Here is a 24,502-nt window from a genome sequence, read left to right as displayed (position 1 = left end):
GGTATATTGTACAACCCACCCAACTCCACCCCCTTTAGTTCATGTGTATACTCGCATATGTGGGACGCGCGGCTTGTCTCAGTATATACGCACCCAATTACAAATCAGGTACGACACGTGTGAATTTTTTATTTGGCCGCAATGTGCTGCCGATGAATATTTATACGTATATCTCGAGGCACGCGCGACCGAGCGACAGTGGAATCAGAGTTGAGGCAGTAACACATGCACCATACTGACAGAGTCCACGACAAATGTATGGAGCATGTGTCGCAACATTGATAATGTTAAGGTAAAATAAAAATATTTTGACATTGTACGTATACCTGAATCGGTATCGATATACAATACAATAGTGCGACAATGATGATGATGATGATGATATTGCTCGAGGGGGACGCAAGGGGGGGGTGGAGAGCAAGATGACAACATCGCTGTATTACACACGGGTGGGTATAAATGAAGAATGAATACATACTGCGAGGGTGTTTCGTATATAAACAATACCTACCTACAAATATGCCCTTGGGATACTTTATGTATGTATATGAGAGTTGCGAAACGCGTCGCTATTAACATTACAATGAGAAACAAATGTGCGATTATTATTACATTGGGGGAGTCCGCGGGGTTTATATGTATATGCATACATCACAAAACGCATGAGAAAACCGAAACGCCGATGTGGGTACCTATATTAGTCCGGGAGCCAGGGTACTTTTCGTAGCCGATGGAGGTCTATGGTTGCACCAAAGTTTTTTTTATGTATTTTGATGCGCTGAATCCGATTTTCGAAGGTGCTTGGCTGTAAAGTTGGCCGATTAATTGTTATAAACATTTTTTATAAACAAATAAGAAATTTTCATTTTTTTGACATAAAAAAATTTTTTTTAGATTCTTTGGCCAATTTTAAGACAAAAAGTATTCTTGTCATTTTTTCGTAAAACCCTTTGTTTACGAGTAAAAAATTCACGAAGTTTCGAAAAACAGGGTTTTTCACGAAATTCGACCATACGTTGCACATTCATTAATGCATATTTTTTAATCCAACACGGCTTAAAACTTTCGTATAATATAGTACTACAATAATATGGAATGAGCAATGTATGATTTGAATTGGATTTTTATCTAGCAATGCCTCATCGTTAGGTCTATTGCGCGCTTACGCGGTAAGTATGTACTGGAGACCACGCATGAGAGTTCATTATGTTTATTTATAAAGAGCTGCATTTAAACTTTCTTCCGATATTTTCACTCCTTATTTAAATGTTTAAGGATGCACATCATAAAAATTGTTAGGTAGCATATTGTTAAACAATTTGTTTAAACAAAAATTTTTTTTTATTTTAAAAAAAAAAATTTTTTTATTTATCTATCATGTTTTTAGCAACAAGAATCTAATAAATGCATAAATAATTCCCAATAACCCAAATATCTGCGTTATCTACAATTTGTACATTTTACAACATGAAGCATTTAGGTGACATATTAACTTAAATTAACTGAATTCTTAGTCTCAGTTTATCATTTCCATTGCATAAACTTATTTTACTACTTACCCTTTTTCCTTTTTACAGTAGAATATCGGAAGAAAGTTTAAATGCAGCTCTTTATAAATAAACATAATGAACTCTGATGCGTGGTCTCCAGTACATACTTACCGCGTAAGCGCGCAATAGACCTAACGATGAGGCATTGCTAGATAAAAATCCAATTCAAATCATACATTGCTCATTCCATATTATTGTAGTACTATATTATACGAAAGTTTTAAGCCGTGTTGGATTAAAAAATATGCATTAATGAATGTGCAACGTATGGTCGAATTTCGTGAAAAACCCTGTTTTTCGAAACTTCGTGAATTTTTTACTCGTAAACAAAGGGTTTTACGAAAAAATGACAAGAATACTTTTTGTCTTAAAATTGGCCAAAGAATCTAAAAAAAATTTTTTTATGTCAAAAAAATGAAAATTTCTTATTTGTTTATAAAAAATGTTTATAACAATTAATCGGCCAACTTTACAGCCAAGCACCTTCGAAAATCGGATTCAGCGCATCAAAATACATAAAAAAAACTTTGGTGCAACCATAGACCTCCATCGGCTACGAAAAGTACCCTGGCTCCCGGACTATATACTATGGCGATGATTTTCATTCCCTCCCCGACTCCTCCCCCCAACTGTGTATGTATATGTAGATACAGTACCGTCTTGAAGTATACAGGTATACTTACTGCGTAGGCAAAGAAAAGCTTTTATATAATTATGCATCTCTTGCGATGATGCCCCCAACTCCCCTTGTCAGATTAACCGTAGGCGCCTCCACCCTCCGCATAGATCATTAAAATATACCCATGCACGTGTGTAATATTATGTATACGATATGCTTCATTACTGTGTGTGCACGTATATGCCCGAAAAATTGTTTGCCCCACATTTTGCACATGTAAATATTGTAATGTACCCTCTGGTGCTCGATATAATGTACAAAGTGCCGGTGGTGGACCGTTTCGTGCACACAAATTATTTTCCCATGGCGATGTTATAAAATATATACCGTACGTGCATCATCATCGAGAATAAGATCTCTCGTATTGATTATGACGAAGGCACGATCTCTCGTGTATGTATACCTATCTTGTACCCACTGTGACCATAAAAGCCATTTTCCGACAAATTGAACGAAACGACGTGCATTAGGGCGCGTTACAATCAACATCGACCGTAAATACGGTTGTTACCGATGCACGAAAATTATATATTTACGTATTCTTATATCACGTGCACACGACGTTAAAATAATATAATGATCCCAACGAGAAAAATGCACGTATGATGTGTGTCACGACGTCGAGAGCCACGTATAAACGACCGCGTAACTATATCCGTGGGAGGGGAGAAGAGGAGTGACATCTGCGAAAGTACGCGGGTCGCGAAAGCTCTCTCTCTCTCTCTCTGGCACTGCAAAGGAGAGGAGGCGCCAGCACGGCAGCACAGCGCGCATTCCGTTCCCTCCTCGTCCTTTTCCTTTTGGCCGCGAGAGTTTCGCGCTCCTTTCCAGCGGCGCATTGCCCCCCCTTTGGTGACGATATTGCGACTCGGCCGTCGTTTTTCGCCAAGGAGATAACGAGCCATTGGCCGCTACACACGATTAAAACGAGGCAGAGAGCTATAGGGAGGACGCGATCTACACCCACTCGAGAGCGCCAGTATAAGTTAGTGTGTCCGAGTATACCAGCGCCATGGAGAATAATGGGCGTGAGAAGCAGTACTTATATACTATGCGGCTCTTATACTTATATTGGGAGGAGACTAATAGACGATACTGACGCTGACACACCGCGGTATTTGTATAATTTTGTTGGAAAATACGTATGTTGAGTAAGTGACGCAGCCTCTAGCGAGGTTCACGACCTATTTTCTCGCTACACACGTATCGACAAAAATTCTTTACCACCTCACGATATCCGGGCACTCTTGAGAGGCTTTTATTTATTTTCCCCCCGATCAGCTTATGTATGTTTCAGCAGCGCGACACAAAGAGCCGAATTCCAATGGGCGGCCGTGTTGTACCTATACACGCATACAATTTGTACGAGGTGTTCACTCGGGGATATATAAATTTATCACAAGTGCACGTGGGGGGGCGCTAAGATAGATATTACACGTAATACGCAGCTTTTCGCTCCAAGCTTGTGTAATGGTACGTGCGCACCTACGTGTACTTACGGATGTGAAAATGAAAAACCAAGGCGTGCCTGAACAGCGCTCGAATCAATTATATTGCATTATGTTCGGCGATTTTTACCTCCTTCCTGACAAAGTGATGGATTTAATCGGCTTGGGCAAGCTGAGAGAGAGAGATTAATGAGGAGGGATGGAGTCGCGCGTCGATGAAAAACTGCGCCTCGTCTATTGTTGGCCCCGGGTCCCCTTTGTTGATTAATCAATCGGTGACGCTCAATTACGCGGACTAATTGGAAAAGTTGGAACGAGGAATTGACGAATTGGAAAAAGAAGAAATTTTTGACGTATCGTCGTCTCGAGCATAACTGTGCCGAGGAGGAGCGTGAAAATTTAATTGAACATCGTTGCAGAGCCAAACTTTACCTATATATTTACACATCCCCGGTGTATGTATGACGTACCATTTGGTGTGTAGCGCAAATACAACGTAAGTATACGGAGCCGGATAACGGAGCGAAATTTTACGTTTCAGCCCAGTATACGTATATGTATGTATACTAACGTGTAGCAGTTGATCGCGAATTTATGTCCTCCTCAAAGAATTTCGCCGGTCGCGCCGACTCTCGGGGAGGAGGACTTTCTTACACTTTAAGCGCCGGAGTTTACGACTTTCTATATCGGAACCCTCTCCTTTTTTTTTTTTTTTTTTCCTTTTTGCAGCCAACCGATTCGCGCGCGCGCGACTCTTTTATCCGTACCGCCGCGCGTGAACATGTATACGTGTACACACATGCATAATAAATGAATCATCTTAAAGCTTGTTGACCGCATCCGCCGCCACTGACTACCTATATGGTACGCTATGACGAATACACTGCACGTATCTAATGGTTTTTTTTTTTCCATCCAGTACCCAGAAGGAGGTCGTCTTTCTTTTCATTTTTCTTTATTCGACCAACTCTGCCCGAGAGGCGCTTTTATCGGTGTTTGATGATAGTTATTGAATGAAGGCGATGGCTTGCACGCACGTGGATCGGTGACTATACAAGTATCGGCTGAAACGTCACATTTTTGCGAAACCTATTCCAACTAAGCTACCTTTCTTTGTTCCTGTTTTGAGTGTCTGATTATATACGTGCGTTGTATATGTTTTTACTATGCAATTCATCGACGACGGTGATTTATCACTGGTTTGTTGTACGTACACCTATATACCTTTTGTGCTCAAACAAATTGCTTTTATTTACCAATATGACCCATACCCGCGACAGAGAAAATATTGATTGTACACACTGTTGCAGATTGTATATATGTATATACTATCGATCCAAGGGTATTCATACCTATACAAAACGGAACGTTGCAACACTAAGAGAATAATTCGATAAGCGCGTCAAGTAAACCGATTTACCCGTTAGGTATATCAAAGCTGTTTGATCAACTCCATCGAATCAAAGATGCTTGAACTGTACATGGAATATAAAAAGAATTTATTATTAACACATCATCATCTTGTAACAAATTGAACACGTTTGAAAAATTGTTCAGTAGAGAGCTCGTGAAATAGTTGACGAACCATCGAATTGATCATTTTCATACTTCAAGATCGCGCTTGGATTCACAATGTGTATTTTTTACATCGTGGCAATGGAAATTGCCCCCCAAAGTGTAAAAATAATCTTCAACCATAAAATTTTAACGTCACCAGCGTCGGGGGAATAAAAGTGGAAAGAAAAAAAAAAATCCTCAAATTATCTATGAAGGTTTATGGAGTATGCAAACAACCGTGCGTGTAAAAAGATTTCATAAGAGATGTATACCAAACGCACACACACACGTCTTGGGTAAACAATATAACCGATCTCTACACACATACATATATGTATATAGGAGGTATAAAACTGAGAGATCGCGGCGAGGAAAGTTTCTGTTATTTGATTTCTGATGTATATATACTTACTTGCAATGTGCCAACCGACTATTTTCTCTCTCTCTGATATGGACATACGCGCGGACGGATTTATCCATATTATGGCGAAGAGAAAATTGTGTTGCTGTAAATATTGTTCCACCACTCGGAGAACATAATTATTATGAACAATGAAACGTTGATTTCGATGATAACATTGGAATTGGATGTCAAAAAAGAGAGATGTTTCTCAAAAACAAATTGAACCTTTACGCTATATATGAAAAAGGTAGATCTGGTAGAGATAGATAGTTCAAGCGCAAGCGCGAGGGAGAAAAAGAGAAAATTCTCGCGTATACATAATATACGCTCAGGTATATACGGGTATATACGTACACGCCTGCAAGCATGAAAAAATTTGACCGGATAATGCGGTGTGGCATATGTACACGTACTCCCAACAAACATGCCCGAGTATATGTACACATACGCGCGTATATATATACATGGTAAGACTGTAATGTGATGATTTTTCTTTATAGAACAATTGCTGATTAACGCTCGTGTACGAGGGGGCGTGAGAGAGTAACTGCCTCGCGGCGGTACGCGCAATGGGCCCGGAGGTGTACACTGTATGCGTGACCCTATTATTGTTATCACTATATTTATGATGTTGGTCTTTTTGGTCTTTGTTTTTTTTCCCCCCATCGATGCATGGCTACATATACATATTACATCTATTGCTTTCGCTTTTGATGAAACAATTTTGGATCTTTTGGGTGATTTTAACTTTATAACACTTGTGTTATGTCGTCAGATTTGTTTTATTTTTTTCTTCAGAATTCAAGAAATCCATTGTTTGCAATATGTCGCATTATTATTTTATCATACGTAAAAAGATGGAATAAAAGGTTAAAACATCGAGTTCTCGAAAACAAATTGCTTATCAGGGAGGGTACGGGGGTATATAAAACAATTGTGTCGAATAAGCATAAATACACAGAACCAGAAAACAAAAATTGTTAACCACATCAGGATGTGCTCTCTATATGAATGAAAAATCTCGCATTGACGCAAGCTTGAGACTCTATTTCATCGAAACGATGACGATAAATGGTTCGGAAGCAGTGCGGGAAAAAAAAATAGGGGCGACTGTATAGAAAAAACCCAAGATGAAAAGGAAGCAGAAAAAGAGTCAGGGGTGGTATATAGGAAGAAAAAAAATAAGAGCACGCGGCGATGGCAGCAGCCGTGAAAAATCGCGTTTACTTGAGTCGATGCGGGTTTTGGCTGACCAAATAATCTCACCCATAATACTTACAATATAAATATACCTACCGCTGCTGTTTGGTCCACCGCGAGAGTCATTTATGTACAGTATTGGGTATATCTCTATAAAAAACGTGTATATCTGCTGCTGACTCTCCTCGGACCACGTACATCCCGCAAGGCAGAGCGCCACGTGTATGTGTGTGGCATTATAATAATAATAATAATAATAATACGCGAGTATAGTAGTAGAAGAGAGGCTGCAGAAACCGCGGGACTTTTCTAAGCTCACTCGTATCGCGGAAAAACCGGTCTACCTCACTCTCTCGCTGGCTTTCGCGGTCTTTGGTGTATGTGTTATACGTGTAGGTGTACGTATAGTTAAAATTATCATCATTATACAGTTGGCGGCAATGAGAGAGCCGCCGCGCAGAGGAGGGAGAGCTGTTTGTGTGTGCATCGAGGGTATATTAATGTATGCGTACTCCATACTCTTATGGGCGAGGAGGGTGTCGTGGATCAGCAGCTGATTCCTCCCACAAGTATATTTATAACATGATCGCTTTATAGGTGATGGACAGGAAGCGGCCGATCGAACGTCGCTCGTATAATGTGTGCGCGCGAGAGAAGCAGTTAGGGCTGATGGACACTGGACACGCACGGGTATTACTTTTCGCCCCTACGTTACTTATTACACGGCCTGTGCCTTTTATTACAGAGCGCCGTTTTTTTTTTTTTTTTTTTTTTTTTTTTTTTTTTTTTTTTTTTTGTTCGCACTGCCATGGAGCCTTCTAGTTTGCATCAGGTATATAAGTTTAGGGGAGCGAGCGGTGGATGGATTTAAATGGAATTTTTTTCGCTAGAGAGGGGGAGATAAATTTTAATGTTACTCGTTCGTGGCTCGTGCTCGATTGATTTTACAATGCTCGTTTGGAATTCAAATTTATTGGATGGAAAATTCAACCTTTCGAGGAGGAGTGTTTCGGTCAATCTGCGTACTCAACTACACATATTATGAACAATGCCGAGGGAGAGAGAGAGATCTATTGCTCCTTGCATATATATCGTAACGAAATTGGAAAATTATAGAAAAACTATGAATATTACATTTAGTCTCACGGATCGTTCTGATGCAAGAAAATTAGGTCGACCCATTCATACATCGGGAGTTGCAAGCATCGTTTGCGTAAGTGTATACTTACTGCTTTGATTTCGAGATTCCGATTTTAAAAAGTGTAATTTATATCCAAAGATTACGAATACTATGGTTTTTTCTGTATTTTCTTGACCTCGTTAAGAGCCTCTCTTTGAGACTAAATAATGTATCGTTGGCTTTTTATCAACGTGACGCAAATTAAAGACATTTCTCACGAAAAAACATAAGTATATGAATCGCTTGAAAAAAAGTAAAAAAATTTTATACTTCCTTCTTAATGTGTGTATAGATGGTAAAGTAAAGCTGACATTGACACGAACATCTCCTCAGGCCACGATTTTCCAAGAGCTAACGTCGTCGTCGTCGTCGTGTTTCAACTAGGCGCATATTAGATGACTTTAAAAAAAAAAAGCTTACGATTTAATATTCAAAAATCCAGAGCTTCGGAGTCGCTACGAAAACCTTTGAAAATTCCATAGGACATGTTTGCTCATTACAAAAAATGACACTAGAGTACTTTTTAAATTAATAAAATTTACGCACATGCAGAGTATAAAAACTCTTTTTCTCAAATACACAGTAATAAATCTAGTCTACTTAAATTTTCAACAGAATCATAAACACGGTGAAATAAGCGTGATTATTTGTTTTCTCTCCTACTCTCCCGCTGTCTTTTATGTTATATTCTATGCTACAAATATTTCTATACTTGAAACTAATTATTCACGTCATCGCGTCTCTCGGCGCCGCTCTGGTGCTATATTTTCCCCACCCATTGGGGGGAAAAAAAAAAGGTCTCTTGGTAGCAACAGCCACCGTGTGGAGATGCATATACGTAGGTTTTCGTGACTAATCTTGTTGACTTTTTTTTTTTTTTTTCGTTCCCTCAACATAATTTTTTCAAAACCTGTGTTGCGCGCGTGTGCTGGACTGGCCGCTGGCACCCCGCCTACTTTCTTCCCAGAGTTGGTTTTAGCATAATAATCTTCATATTTCACCTCGGGAGATTAGAGCGAGCCTTACACGCTCCCTATATATACCTCCATCTCTCTTTCCCCCCGGGAGCACGCGCGATCGAGTGCCCGATACAAATAATTTTGTTGTTGTTGCGTAATAATAATCCATTTGTTTATCGGGCGTGAAAAAACAAACTCTGTATCTCTTATGCGAGAGGATTGATTGCTAAACGGTTGTTACGCGAGACCTGTGATTTTCTGTATATATTATCATCCATGGTTTTTTATACGTTTCTTCTTGGCATATACCTATATACTTACGTATATATACTGTTAATTGAAAGTCTGCTTTATGGTCAAGTAAATTTATATCACGAGCTTAATTGACCGAGCAGTTTTGGCAATAGTCGTAAAACTATAGTGGTCAATTTTATTAACTCATTTTTGTTTTTTTTGTTTTTGTTTTTTTCTATTATTTTTCAAATAAATTTGTCGAAACGAGGACAAAAGATAACTAGATTCTTGTCAATTTGTCTTTCCTCCATTGCAATGATAAAAAAAACTATAATAACAATACTCGGTTTAAATAATTTTCAAAATAAACTCTCCCAGCACGTAAAACTGCGTACACATGTATACTGGTAAATTGAAATTTTAAAGCGCAATAAATTCGCAAATGACGCAAGAAATCCAACAAAAAAAAAAAAAAAAACTGAAAATTTCCCTCTAAAGTCTTGATATAATTTGAAAATTTAAAGCGCAATAAATTCGCAAATGACGCAAGAAATCCAACAAAAAAAAAAAAAAAAAAAAAAAAAACTTAAAATTTCCCTCTAAAGTCTTGATATTCGAGGCACGTGATCCAACTCGCCACACGTAAAGTGTATGCATGTATACTCGTGCAAACTTATTGCTCATTCAAAACGAGTAAACTGCAGCTCTTAAACTTTATTATTACGTGCCTTTTTTTCTTTTTGGCCTTACACTGCATACTTTTTGCTTTCAGTGTAAGGCTGATTTTGTCACTAGTGGTTTACAGGGTAGCCATGCAGTTAAGTAGACATAACATAAGCTCAACGAAATTATTATGTTTTTATAAATAAACACGTAGGCAGTGACACGCAAATTACTCGATATAACACTACGAAGGGGCCTACACAAACAATTTTTCGCGAAAAAAAAAAAAAAAATGAAACTGCGCGAAAGACGAGAGTAATATAAGAAACAAACGAAACGAAAAAAAGCGCAAGCAAGAGCCGCGAGCGCAACTAAGAAAGAGAGTAAAAAAAAAAAGAAAAAGGCTCGAGTGCCTCGGAGCTTGTGACTTTTCTCTCGGTCCACCCACACCCACGCGTATATTATATTATGAGAGAGCCATACGCAGCCAGCCTCCTCCTCCTCTTTTCTTTCGCTCTGTACCCTACCCTGCACACTCCTATACATGCCTCCGCGGTCACACATACGGATGAGAGGCGCGACACCTTATATATATATAACACGTGGGCACACGAGAGCTGTTGCATATACATGTATATTTACATTTATATGTGTGGAGCACGGAAATACTGGGTGACCCAAAAAAGAGAGAGCACCTCTCATCTCTGTACACTGCAAGCTTATCTCTCTCGAGCAGGCACCGCCGGCTAAACGATAATATGCTTCATGAGTACTGCAAAGGGAGCGAGAGGGCCGGGATTTTTCGTTATTGGTTCCGGAAAACGGGGACGATCGAGAGTGCGAATAACAGTTTTTCTCATATTTGAGAAAGACAAGAGAAAAAAAAAAAACAACAACAACTTGACAATGATAAGCTGCCGTTATATTGCTGTACACGTTGTGTAATCTCAGTAGCGGACGGGCGAGCGAGTGAAATTTGCGAGGAGGAAAAAAACAAAAAAAAACAAAAAAAAAAAAAAAAAAAAAAAAAAAAAAAAACCCTCGAGCGGACAACGGTTGTTGTTACCGCTGCCGCGTAGCATAGGTATAACATGACATTGCGTTTGTACACGCGACTCGTGCACTCACGGCCTTGAGGGTAAGAAGTGTATATGGAAGTGACCGCTGGTGCCGTGACTTTTTTTTTTCTCGCGCTGATGAACGAGAGATAAGAGAGAGAAGTAATGTGCGCAGACTCGCGGCGTTTCCAGATTTTTGCGGACGCGATGATCGTTATGATTACACACATGACCGGTACGTACGTATACATATACGTGCAGGGATGGTGAAACGCGCGGAAGTTGGGATTTTTTCGCACGAGGTGAAACTTTGTACTGCCACAGATATATACGTACGGTTATATCGGTGCGATGCTCCATGCGCCATTAGGTATATACACACATACCGCGGTGATTAGGCCTCGAATATTATTTTCGGAATTTAAGTGCCTACTCGATTGGAATGACCTTGATGAATATCTATGTAGAACTGCAATGAATCAGTGAAAATCGGGTCACTGTGATATGTTTAGGTTGCGATATTGGTAAAGTCACTAAGCTGTTCAATGCCAAATTAGTTAATTTAAAAAAAAAATAAATTAAAATAGTTGAGTCTTTAAGGTATAAGTGTGCAATTATGTAGAGAGTAGGTATATTCATGATAATCTGTCCTAATACGAACGTATAGGGTACATAAAGTAGTAACGTTCACGATAAAACAAAAATAGATTAATTCCAGTTGCCGCGCACCGCGACAAAGAGCAACCGAGAAAAGAAAATTAGGAGGTAAGTATATGGGGACAAAGAGACGCATGCACCGCTAACAACTTTCGCAGGCTGTGTACAATTATATATATAGGCTCGTTGTGGCAGCGGAGGTTGGTGGTGGTCCGACGACACTTTAACAACGCGCGAAACTTTGTTTCGACCTTCTTCACTTTGTGCGGATTTCTTGAGGGGAGGGGGGGAGTTAATCCAACGCTCGTTTGTCTTTTGTGGGTGAGTTGAGTGAACACCTTCGGTTAAAACTGCAGCGGTACTCGGCACGGAGAGACAAGGAAACGAGAAAACAGCAGTATGTGCGTAAGTGTTTTTTTTTTTTTTTTTTTTTTTTTCTCAGAGGGGGATTATAAAAGCTGCGAAGGGTGATGATGACGCTCGGTTAGTGTCTCGGTGAACATCAAGAGCAAAGAAGAACTTTCGAGGAGAGTTCAGTTTTATTTAATCTCTCGCGTAAAAATTAACAGTTTGACGGTACACGAAGAAGATAGCATCGTTTGATGGCGCGTCAATTTTGTTACGTAAGCTCGAAAATTTTGCGAAAGAGAAGAGAAAAAAAGGTACGGTCTTTCTATTTTATATACACACAGCATATAATCCCATTTCCTCTCTCGTTTCGCCGAAAACGCGACGCGTTACGTGACGTGTCTATGTGTACAAAGTAGGTGTAGGAGAAGGGGGTGGGGGTTGGATCAGCGACTACAGGAGGAGGAGGAGGAGGCGCGAAAATTTATGTTTCCAAAATGCAAATCTACCTACACGCCACCTTCGCGATCCCAGCGTGAAAATTACACCGGACTTTCACGCCGCCAACACACACACACACCCGACCTATTCTACCACCTATGTAATGTATAGATATGTATATGTTGTTTTTTTTTTCTACCAGCACACCTCGTAATCTCGTTTTGCCCATACGTATAACTACTACACGGATAGACCGCTCCTTCCGCGAAAGCCTCGAAAATCAGCATAAAAATCGCGACATTTCCACACTATTGGCGGGCCGGCAAGTTCCCAGAGAGCGCGGCTAGAGATAACAAACTTGAAAGATCCGTCGAGCTCCGCGGCTTATCCTTAGCGTGAAGAAATAAAACACGCTCGTGTACATATATATATATATATATATATATATATATATATATATATATATATATATATATATATATATATATATATACACTTATACAAATAAGTAACGAGTTAAATCGCTCGATCGACGTCTATAAGGACAATGTACCCTATATTATAACCTTTGCATGTATATATGTATTATTATTGTCGGTCGATTGCTAATCACCGCACGTGACGTATATGTATATGGATTTGTGGGGATTTTCTATATAACTACCCTGTACCTATACGTGCTGCGGCAGCGAATCCGAAACTGGGCCGCGGCGTGCGACTTTTTGAGATCTGTTGCATACATACATGTATATATTATATACCTACAGCGAAATAACGAGGCCACGCGTCTATTACTCCTCTCGTCGTCTCTGCGTATCGGCTTTTAGCATCTCTCTCTCTCTCTCTCTCTTCCGAGCTTACATATGAGCTTACTTATAAGTGGATCTCCACACATACACGCAATTTGTGCACACATAGGCGCCATGAGCCGCAGATAAATTCAATTTGAATTCCAGGGGAGAAATTTTTCGACTTGGCGTAACCGACTCTCGATGAGCCGCGAAAAAGGTGATGGGTGTGCTAAATTTTTATATGTAAGTATACATACTTCCATAACGAATGTCGTATACATACTGATATGATGGTATACACACACAACATTTGCATGTACGAATTTTTGAATTGGCGATTGGCTCTTTCTCTTCTGGTGGCGATGCGAAATTTCCATCCAGTATAACTGTGGCTTCGTGATTATCGTTTTCTCCTGTTACAAGTGGATGAGGGTTCATAGACGTATACTATATACATAATATATTGTAACGCGGTTCATACGAGGAGAGCGCGCTGATAGATAGTATACGGCGTATGCCTTTGCGCGATTATGGGTGTACTTATCGGAGAGGGAAATTAAACGATTTCGCATTTTTTTCTTCTGATTTTTCAGGCGAGGGAAGGAAGAAAAAAAAAAAAAAACAAACGACATGCACGGCCAATATTCGCGCACTCCGGTCATTTTATTTGTATGAATTATTAAAAACTCAAAACCCGGCGCACGTGAGAGAGAAAAAAAAAGTCTGTCTTTTCTCCTCTCGTATACACACACATGTATATATAGGATAATCCAAGAGAGGATCAGAGGAGGCGCTATGTAGCTCGCGGTCGCGCGCAAAGAAGAAGACGCACTCGAGTGAGAGAGAGGGAACACCCAAGAGAGAAGGGAAGAAAGAAAGAAAGAGTCCCGCAAGACGTATAAGTATATATCTCTAGAGGCAGCGATGGACTAAGCTCACGTCCACTATCCCATAAATATATGTACACGCGTATACACGCACATTATTATATCCGCACTGGATTAATGCGAAGAGCAAAAATGGCGCGGAAAGCCGGCTCTGCGGAGGGATGAGAAAAACGATAGCTGCTGTTGATATACTTACTGCTCTGCAACCGATGTGCAGTGCAAAGGGTCGCCAGGATGCACTCGAGACGGTAAAAAATCAGAGATTGACACGAGAGCGAGTGGTTGCGGTGGTGTGAGACACGAGGAAGCAGGATAATTTCGCACTCTCGATTTGATAAGAACGAACGAGAGAAAAAGTGTGTACGCGTGGGCTGTTATATGGCACTAAGCAACGTGTGAATGAAAAAAAATAAACAATAATAATAATAGTAAATGTGCTGAAATTTGCGATCCTTGATTTTTCTTTCTTTTTTTTTTTTTTCTTCGTTTGCGTGCTTTTTTGAGGACGATGATTCCGTATGCGCGAACGGTACCGCGTGCACGCGCGTATAATATGCAACTCCGCTTGTATATATACATATAATATGTATTATATACACACCGGTTGGGTTATTTTTGGATAAACGCACGCGTGTATGTCCTGGAACGGGGAAAGGGAGAAGGAGGACACGCGCAAAGGCGTCAGCTTTTAAAACTTTCGGGCAGCTTTTCTTTTTCTCTCGTTTGTTTTTTAATGCATCGATTTTCGTGTGGTGAAAGTAGGAGGGAGAGAGAAGTGTTAACTTTGTTTCGATGGGACATGGAGCTTGAAAGATATGCTTTTAGGGTTTCCGTGAAGCTTTTCATTTTTTTTTTTTTTTTTTTTTTCTGTCACTCCAACCTCGCTCCAACCATATTATTTTTGGTAAGCACAGTTTAGAGTCTCTAAAACATCATTCGGTGCGTGTGTACCTACACTCTACCCCATTCAGATGGAGCTTTTTTTTTTAAAGCTGTAGCACCGGTCACAATATGTATACGAGCCCATGGGGCTAATTAAATCAAAAGCGAAACTGTTTATGTATGTATACATACCCAATAACTCCTGCACACACCAGAAAAGCTCATGAAAAAGCTCCTTGTGAGAAACCGAGGGAAAGAGCAATCAATGACGAGGAAACACAAAAAATTGCTCACAGCGACTGTACCCAAACGATCTGTATATATCCAAACGATCTGCAGTATATAGGCGCGGAGAACGATAGTTCCGAGTATTGTACGTATACACGGGGCGCCAGGATGTGTTTTTCTCTTCTCTCTCTTTCTCGGTCCGCAGCGATGGGGCCCTGAAAATCGCGAGCCACCCATCTATATATCTCTCCCACGTACCCTCGCGTACCGAGAGCTCCCATGCATGCTTTATGTATAAAAAAAAAAAAAAAAAAAAAAAAAAAAGGGCAAACGCATGCACGCGCGCGTGGCTCTTCTTTTCTCGTATAATGTACCTATACAGTACAATCTAGCGTACACATTAGCTCCGGCTTCGTGGAAGCTCTTCTCTTGGCTTTTTTTTTTTCTTTTTTCTCTCTTGCTCGCTCTCCCATCAGCGTATAAGTTTGGCGCGACCACGACGGGTTGCCTTATAAGCGTATATACCCACAACCCCAAGCACTCGACGAGGGGAGATCAGCCTCGTGCATGTATGTGTGCACTTCAGATACCGATCGGGACGCGCCCCGGACTCGATCGCGCTCGTGATGCTGTTGTATCGGAACTGCTTTTTTTTTTAAATCTTCAATTTTTCATTGTTATACGAAGTGTTGGTTTTACGAGAGATATTATGACGTACGTCTATATATACATATTGTGTCGCCTGATGGAGCTTTTTTTGCAATTGTACGAATAACCACGGGAGCAGCGTAAATTATAATATTTCGATCAATAATTGTGCGAAAACAATAATATTACAGCCAATCAGCGAGAGAGCAAAATTTATTGTGCACATTATGGAAATGTGTATGTACCTACCTATTATTTTACACACGCGCGGGCGCGTCGACTCGTGATTTTCATGCATACGTGCCATACAATGTTTTTCATCTGTAACAATCAAGTGAGGCATATGCACGCAACAAACAAACGTCCTACATGTACACCCACTTTGATCTCGAACAATAATTAATCATCACTTATATATATATATACACAGTTGTGCATTTTACGCTAACGCGTATCGTATAATGTGGGTGCAGAGAGCAAGTACATTGTGTTACAGGCAGTACAGTTATTGTTGTTTTTCATTTTCTAATTGCATCGTGAGCTAAACGTGGGTTTGTGTGTATGTACATTGCCTTTACAGGTATATACTACAAGGATATACACTTACGGTTAAACCAATCAGCAGCTAAAACATTATGGTCTTGGGAACAATTCCCGCACTCTCTTTCTCTCTTGCAATATTGTGTATTTATGAAATGTGATCGGTTCTACGCGTCCGCTAGCTCGGTTTACTATATATGTAAATATACGTACATGTCGAGCTGTTTCAACAACGACGGCATCGTCATTCGAGCTTTCACGAGTTGCGTGTCACAAAATGTGATGAAGAAAAATTAATCAATTAATTAGACGATGATGGACTGCATGTATATCAAATAGAGTGGCTAATGTGTTTTTTTTTTTTTTCCCCAATACAAGTGTACAATTTACAGAATGAGAAAAAGCTCGTGCATGAAACAAACGTACCTATATATTATAACAGGAGTTAAGATTCGAGCATCTCAGATTTCGAGTATCAAGCGTATATAAATATACATACATATCATATACAAACACGTGTATAAATATGATAGCTACTGTGTTGTGGCTACAGTAATAATAATAATACCTAGTGATCGTCAGTCACGAGTGTTGTACGAAACAATTGCACACTCGTGTACCGAGCTCCCTTGTTCGGAGAAAAAAAAAAAAAAAACAAAGCTTGGCACCCGTGATGAACTCGGCTCATATATATTAGTTTCTCTCTGCACTTTGGGCACACCAAAAGACCCAAGTCTACACACCTCCGTAACCCTCTTATCTGTATAGGGAAGGGAGACCGGAGGAGGGAAAAAAAGTAGGTACAGAGAGAGAGAGAGAGAGAGAGAGAGAAGCAGTTGTGCAACAATCAAGTGCATCATACTTTGCTCTGGTCGCCCTGCACATCACAATATACATACAGCTTGGTCATAGTTAGTATACCTATACCTCGGAGCACATTTGTACACACGCGACCGCCACACGCGGATGCACTTGCTTTACCATAAGCACATATTACACCTAGCACGTACTTAACACCATCCCCCCCCCCTCTCACACCCAATAACAAACGAAAACGACCCTATGGGCAAACAAGGGAAGGAATAAAAATAGACAAAACTATATAATATATACGCGTAGGTATATAGGTACAATAGAGTTAGCTTCAGATATCCCCTGCTTCTTTTTTTTTTTTTTGTCATCGTCCCACTGTACGCACGCGCCTCGCACTTATCTCCCCTCCGGTGGAGGGAAAAAAGTAAGTAGAAGAGCTCTCCCTTCTTCCGTATTCATCCTTTTGTGACACAGAACCCACGTGTGTATACATCAGCGCGTGCATATACTTACTACGTACGTGATAATGATAAAAATAAGAGAGAGAGAGAGAGCACACAAGTGCAGCGCGCATATATAATATCAGTATAGGTACGAGATGCGCACACACGCCGTTAGGGCTGCGTCCATGTGTACAATACATGTACATAATACATAGATTTGCTTATCTTATTTCCTCCTACGTTTCCACATAAATATATTCACGTTGTGCATTTTGTATATGTATATATAATATATATAGACGTTGTATTCGCGAAGGTCAATGAACCGCTTGGCTGCCGGCTCGCGTGGGCGCGACCAATCAGAATGCGACTCTCGGCGGCCCAGTAGTCCACGGCTCTTTCTTCCTCCTCCTCCTCCTCCTCGCTGTGTGCATGAATGCAGTTATACCTATATACCTATATATATTTTTTGTACCTTAGGTGAGCAAGAAGAAGAAGGAAGAATAGTGATAAAGGACGGGAAGAAGAAAGAGAAAATATGATGACGATGAGGGAGAGAGAGCACGGCCGCGCCGAGAGAGTAAGTACTTATATAGCTGGTGGTTAGGTGCAGACGGTGACGACGACGATATTATGGCGCCTCCTCCTATCCCTCTCTCTGTGCTTTTATATATATATATATAGGTACACACGTATAATATAATATGTGTATATCCTGCAATGTAAACAAAAGCTCCCGAGTTCGTACATAATTTACTACTACGACGGCGCGCCTAAAGGAAGCTTGCGACGTGTGCATGGGTTTATAAGGAGAAGGGAGAATCACTTGGGAGGCCGTTGTCCCTCTCTCCCTCTCTCTCTCTCTCTCTTTCATGTACCAAAGACACTTTTATTTGCATTGGCTGCTTTTGCATGTACCTACTATACTCAATACCAATGGGACATATGGCGAGAAAATTGGAGCTTTTGCTTGTACCGTATACGTATCTGGTGTGGGCGTGAGAATACCTATATGTATATTATACTCTCAGTCGTTTGGTGAGTGAAAGCATGTGTAATGTAAGAAATTGATGCGGTATACGTGAAAAAAGATATCGAGCTCAGGAGTGAGCATGAAAAACAAAAAGGCCGATGATTTCATGAGAAAACTCGCAAGGAAAACCATCATCTACCGCAACTTCAATGAGAGGTCCACTTGGGGACAAATGCAGGAGATCTACGACGAATATTGTGAAAAGCGCAAAATTTCACCAGGTGTATATATACCGACACGCGCTTTGTCATTGTACGTGTGTGTAGGTGTACGCGTATACAAACCGTAAAGAGGACGCAGTCGGCGGTATTGAAGGAAGAAATTAACCGCGAGGCGTTGGGGTGAGACGCGTCTTTTTTTATCTCTCGCGCGAGGAAAAGAAGCGCACGCGGATAGAGCGAGTTGGCGGGGAAAAAGACGATGCTTTTCCCGGGCACTTGAATACACGTGCAGATGAGTGAGAGCAAAAGAGCAGAGGTGCTGGAAAAGAAAAAAAAAAAAAAAAAAAAAAAAGCTCAAGGCGCCGCTTGTTGGTGTACTTACTTTATATATACCGGCGATGACGATGCCGACGTCGTTTAGTGGATAGAATACATAAGTACTTTTATACATAGTATACACACGCAACAACCCTTCAGGCATCTATTTTTGTTAGCGGGTGTATACATACCAAAGTTCCGAGGTTCATGCACCAGAGAAAGAACAAAGAGTCTACACTTGTATGGAGAAATTCGTTTCACTAGCATTGGAATGAAAAAAAAAAAAAAAAAAAAAAAAAAAACTTTAGCACACCACAGTCCTAAACCCCAGAAGCAATCAATTGGGCGGATCATCGAATAAACGACCAAAATCGCATCGAAGCGCGAAAAAATTCGCCGTACAATAATCACTGTACATTTTGAGGGGTATTTTTTTTTTAATTTTGGGTATAGCATTGAATAGGTATTGCTTTTGTCGCGCGTGAGTCGTACGTCCGCTTTGTACGAGCTTTGATTGAGAAATTTGTTTCGTGTGTACACGAAACAGGTTTGGGTTATTTGGGTCGTCGTGAACACTGCGGCGATACTTGATGTGTAGACAAACAGGGCCAGCCAAATTGAAAAAAAACTTGCGCGCTGTTTTCTTCGTATTTTCACTCGGAAGAAAAAGAAAAAACAAAAAACAAGAATCGCGGATTATTTATTTTCACGACTTTGGGAATGCGAGGCTTATGAAACGCATACAAACACCGACGTACATATTATTGACTTATCGCTATTCTTATCATCGCCGTATTCTTATCCACCGCGAAGGAAAGTGTCTTTCGAAAGTGACGGAAGATTTTTTCCCTTTTTTTTTTTGTTGTAAAACATTCGTATCTGTAATTCATAAACACAGTTGCACACCACCGCACGGCTAAAAATGAAATAGCGTTTTCTCGATTGAGCAACAGCAACAGAGACTGATTATTTTAGTATGAGACTAAAATGTGGATGCGAGGGAAAAAAGAAAAAAAAAATGACTGCAGCAAAGTGATTGGGAGTGAAACAAGCCACACCGTGCGCGCATTATAAAATATTCATGAACGGAGACTCTCGGTTCTCCGAGGCGCCCACAATGACAGGAAGTGCACGCAGGCCCTACCGCACTTTGGAAACGGTCTCTGTGTACACACACGCGCACCCAAAGACTTTGGCGGATTACTAAATAAAAAGAAGGAAAAAAAAAAAAAAGTACGTCTCTTTCTCTTCTTCAAAGAGTCGTCGGAGGACTTAATTTCGTCGGTCTTCCGGTTATACGAACAATCTCAAAGGAACTCTATAATGTATATGTAAGCGAAGAGGCGAGGGACACGTTCAAAACAAAAAAAACGCATAGGAGACGTACTGCACGTGTCAGCGCCCACTTTCATTGTATACGCGCATGCTGTTGCGTCGAATTATTTTTATCATCACTATTATTACGAATAAATACAGTGTCCGTGTTGTTTTGGCTGTTAATGAAAGGCCCATTTCCCTGCACGATGATGTAGCGTCGCGTTGATTGCAATTATTGTTTCCTTGTCTGTCCGTTGGACGTAGAGGTGTCTCGTCTACAATTATTGTTTCGGGCGTCAAAATTAGTACCTATACTCGTTACGACCGGAGTCTAAAGATAATTAAATAAGACGTTGATTCGAGGAGAGACAGTACCCAAGTCTACTGTATGTTACACATTTTTCATTAAATGTTATTTTGCGACAATCACTCGTGATTATTGATCGTTTCGGTGATGCTTATCACCGCACCGCATAAAAAAAGCACAGGATATTGATTCCGATTATCATCGGTCGACTGATAAATACATTTTTTTCATCGCCACACACTGATATATATAGATACGCGTTGAAAGAAAAAGAAACGAGATACTATAAAAATACATATTAACTTTTTCTATCCAATCGCAAAGATCTCAAAGCGTACAATAGCTATATGTAATATCGCACAAGTCACGCGTATACGTCTTTCTTCGTCACCTATAGCTACACACACACGACTACTTGCACAGACCGCTTGATCAAATTACAGGCTTTCATTCCCTCGGATCTATATTTTTCAGGGGTGCAATGAAAGAGGGAGGCCAACCCCCACCCCCTCCAACCCCAATCTCATTCTTCATTATAATAGCGTAACGCGTGCACTTACACATATTATGAATATTGATTTTATTATTATATATATGTATGTATGCACGTGCGGATCTATAATGTGTAGATGGAGGAGAGTGCGGTATACGGTGTGCAGTGTATATACATTATAAGTATACTGCACCAGACCAGCCCCATCGGTCGCTGACCCACTCTCTCCCTCTCTCGCGTATGTATCTCGCTCGCAGAACTAGTTACATCTGCTAGCCGAGTCCCATATAAATATACAGCATCCCCCTACTTATGTGGCATGTGTATACATGTATATAGGTATTTCCCCTCGTATAATATTACCGCGTGCATTGCTGTATATAAGTTTAGAGAGTCGGTTGTGGTTGTCGAAAAAAAAATTAATAATAATAATAATAATAATAGTATACATCATACGTATGACGTGTGACGATCTAAAAGTTAGTTTTTTCTAGGAAAAAAAGTATGCCCTTAATCATGCGATTTGCCAAACATCGCGGTACAATATATGCGTGTGTATTGTACAGGGAGTATAGAGGGGTCGTGCAGGGGGGTAGTTGTAGCTCGACTCTTGGGCACGCGGGGTCACGACAAAATAATATGAGATGTAAGTAGGTACCGCAGCGGCGAGTCCAAGTCATGGAGCGGCAGACACAATTGCACGCCTGACCTTTTGAACCATAGCTGCTACAGGGCTAGTAATAGCTAGAGGGTATAATATATATATACTTACACTGCAGGCAGTATAATAGAGCTCGACATAAGGGCGCTCTTTTTTTTTTTTTTTTTTTTTTTTTTTTTCTTTTTCGGTTGGATAAATTTGGCTCGGGATTCAACTGCACGTATCTTGGCCTCGACTTGTAGAATATAAAGACCTTGCTTTGTCATGCCAAGTGTATTATGTACCGATATGTACTTTGTTTTATCATTTCTTTTGATTTTTCATCGGTTCTTTCATTTGAATTTTTTAGCGAAAGAAGGAACACGACAAACTGTTAGTTTAGCGAATTTTGCCATCAGCTATATAAACATGTGTATTTTCAAAAGACAATCGATAGTACTTGCAAATAAAGAAAAGGAAAAAATGATTTTCAAGGCTAGTGATATTTACTTCGCAAACAGAGTATACGTCTCTTCCAGTCCCTTTACATGCGAAACTCGTTTTCACGTACAATTTTGCACAAGCACATTATATACCGCGTATACACGTACGTAAATGTAGGTAAGAACAAGTTTTGTATGAATATTGTCTGTATGTTGATAAGTAGATAATACTACTTCACTCTTCTCTCTCCTAAGTAGTATATGTAAAGACAGAATGAAATAATATAACACTGGAATTTACAAAAGCTGGTTATTACCATGACGGTTTAATGACCTCAACCACAGTGAAGAAAAAGGACAACACATACTATAATGTATATTTTTTCTCACCTCATCCTTGTGCATGCAAGTAAGGAACATGTAAAAAAAAAAAAAAAAAAATATGTTATCGATACTTTGGTGACGGTAGTGCGTGTATGAATGTGGAATCAGTTATGGGATGCAAGTGCTTATTAAAAAATTTTTGATAAAAAATCACGTTGACGTCGACAAAACTTTGCGTAATTACTTTCCAAAAACTGTCAACTCTCACTTCCGCCATGTATATGGCCCTCCAACCGTGCGGTCGCGGTCTTGATTAACGCACGCGGAGCCGGAGCATATAATATTAAAAAAAAACACGCACCTGTACCTACATAAGTAGGTGTACTAAAAAAAGAAAACAAATGACAAGCGGTTATTGCGTATACTTCACCCCCGAGTATTTTACTCATATTTAAAGGTGTATCGCTACATGGATAAATAATTTCATGCATCTCTGATGAAAATATAATGACCGATAAGGTTACAATGCAAACTACTATGCACTGTACATCGTTCCTGTGTAATATGTTATCAGCGTTTGGTACTTGTATAAGTATATATATACCTACTTGGTAAACAAAAGTTGTATCAAGTTGTGTGTGACGCGTCCTGAGGAGGACAAACAAAACAAACACGCTTGACACATAAAAGCAGTATACTCTGGTGATGCCTTCCTATCGCAGCGCGAGATAACGATAACAACACACTTGGGCACAACAGTGCTTTTATACATGCACACTGCAGAAGAAAGAAACGTAAACGTGTAAACAAATAGAAGGCAAGAGTCGACTGAAGGTTTACCACCTATTAGTACGATGTGTAGGTACACGAAAGATCAATAATATTACAAAATGCCAAAAGGACTCACCGATAAAGTCCTCCCAGCTGATGGAACCGTCCGAGTCGACGGCAGCCTCGCTCATCCTCGCCTCGTCGTCCTCGCTCTTTTTCCTGCCCCGGCAAGGAGGCAGCTCGGGCAGACGATGATGGTGTACAGCACCACCATCGGCTCGCTCCAGCCGGCTGCTGCAGCTGAGCTGGTGCTGCTGCTCATCTCTCATCTTCTCTCCCGCTCATGCCCCCTTTTTTCTCTCCTCCTCGACGCTGTTTATCCCGTATAAGCGGTATTATAGGTAGGTAGGCTCTATATACTATACTGAGGAGGTAATAATTTTTGCACACGTTTGGTTTGTTGTCACTTGTTGTATACTTGTTCACTTTTCTTTGTGCAAGTGGATATGTTATATACTTTATCACGTACCACTTATGAGTTGACGCGCGCGTGCTCGTAAGTAATTAAATCCTTATTGTCAGAAATGGAAAACAACAACGAGAGCCCTAGTAGTTCCCGTAAAAAAAAAAACACGAGACTCCGCCGCTCACGTCGACCGGAACGCACTGCATACACACATGGACTGGGCTCGACTGCTCTGCTGTGGCGGGCGGCGGGCGGCGATCGAGCTTGCCGGCTGGTTACTGTGGTGTGGTGTGGCTGGGTGTTACCCCCACCATCGCCCATCTCCAAAGCTCTGCTCCCGTTTTCGCCGAATGGATACTTATTTATAAATATATCTAAGTAGGGAAAAAATGTTATTATTCAGTAAGTATTGTGTATTCAAGGGTAGACTTCATAATTTTGTTTAAAACAGTAGGTCATCAAAGTAGACAACAGTTGCACATCTCAAAAGTTTGAGGAATTTTGTTGTTTGAATTGTTTATTGACTCAACAAGACTCATCGAATAATTCAGTTGTGTTTTGTTATTAAATATTTTACACTCGCGTAACTCTGCCTAAAGAAGTTTGAAATCGACCAAAGT

The 24,502-nt window shown here is 40.3% G+C and overlaps 1 protein-coding gene across 1 annotated transcript in view; it reads right to left on the bottom strand.

Annotated features, from left to right (window-relative positions):
• The window catches only part of GEFmeso (Guanine nucleotide exchange factor in mesoderm), a 61,282-nt gene extending 37,191 nt beyond the window's left edge, over positions 1-24,091 (bottom strand). The window contains exon 1 of the mRNA XM_014359468.2: positions 23,553-24,091. Coding sequence (XP_014214954.2) covers positions 23,553-23,745 — 193 coding nt within the window. The 5' untranslated portion in view covers positions 23,746-24,091. The remainder of the gene's footprint in view (positions 1-23,552) is intronic.
• Between the last annotated feature and the right edge of the window lie 411 nt (positions 24,092-24,502).

The sequence above is a fragment of the Copidosoma floridanum genome, unplaced genomic scaffold (assembly GCF_036245765.1).
Source record: "Copidosoma floridanum isolate Cflo_tuat_1 unplaced genomic scaffold, Cflo_Japanese_pri ptg000019l, whole genome shotgun sequence".
In the NCBI taxonomy this organism is placed as follows: domain Eukaryota; kingdom Metazoa; phylum Arthropoda; class Insecta; order Hymenoptera; family Encyrtidae; genus Copidosoma; species Copidosoma floridanum.
The sequence above is the reverse complement of the archived record's forward strand: the minus strand, read 5'-3'. Positions and strand labels throughout refer to the sequence as shown.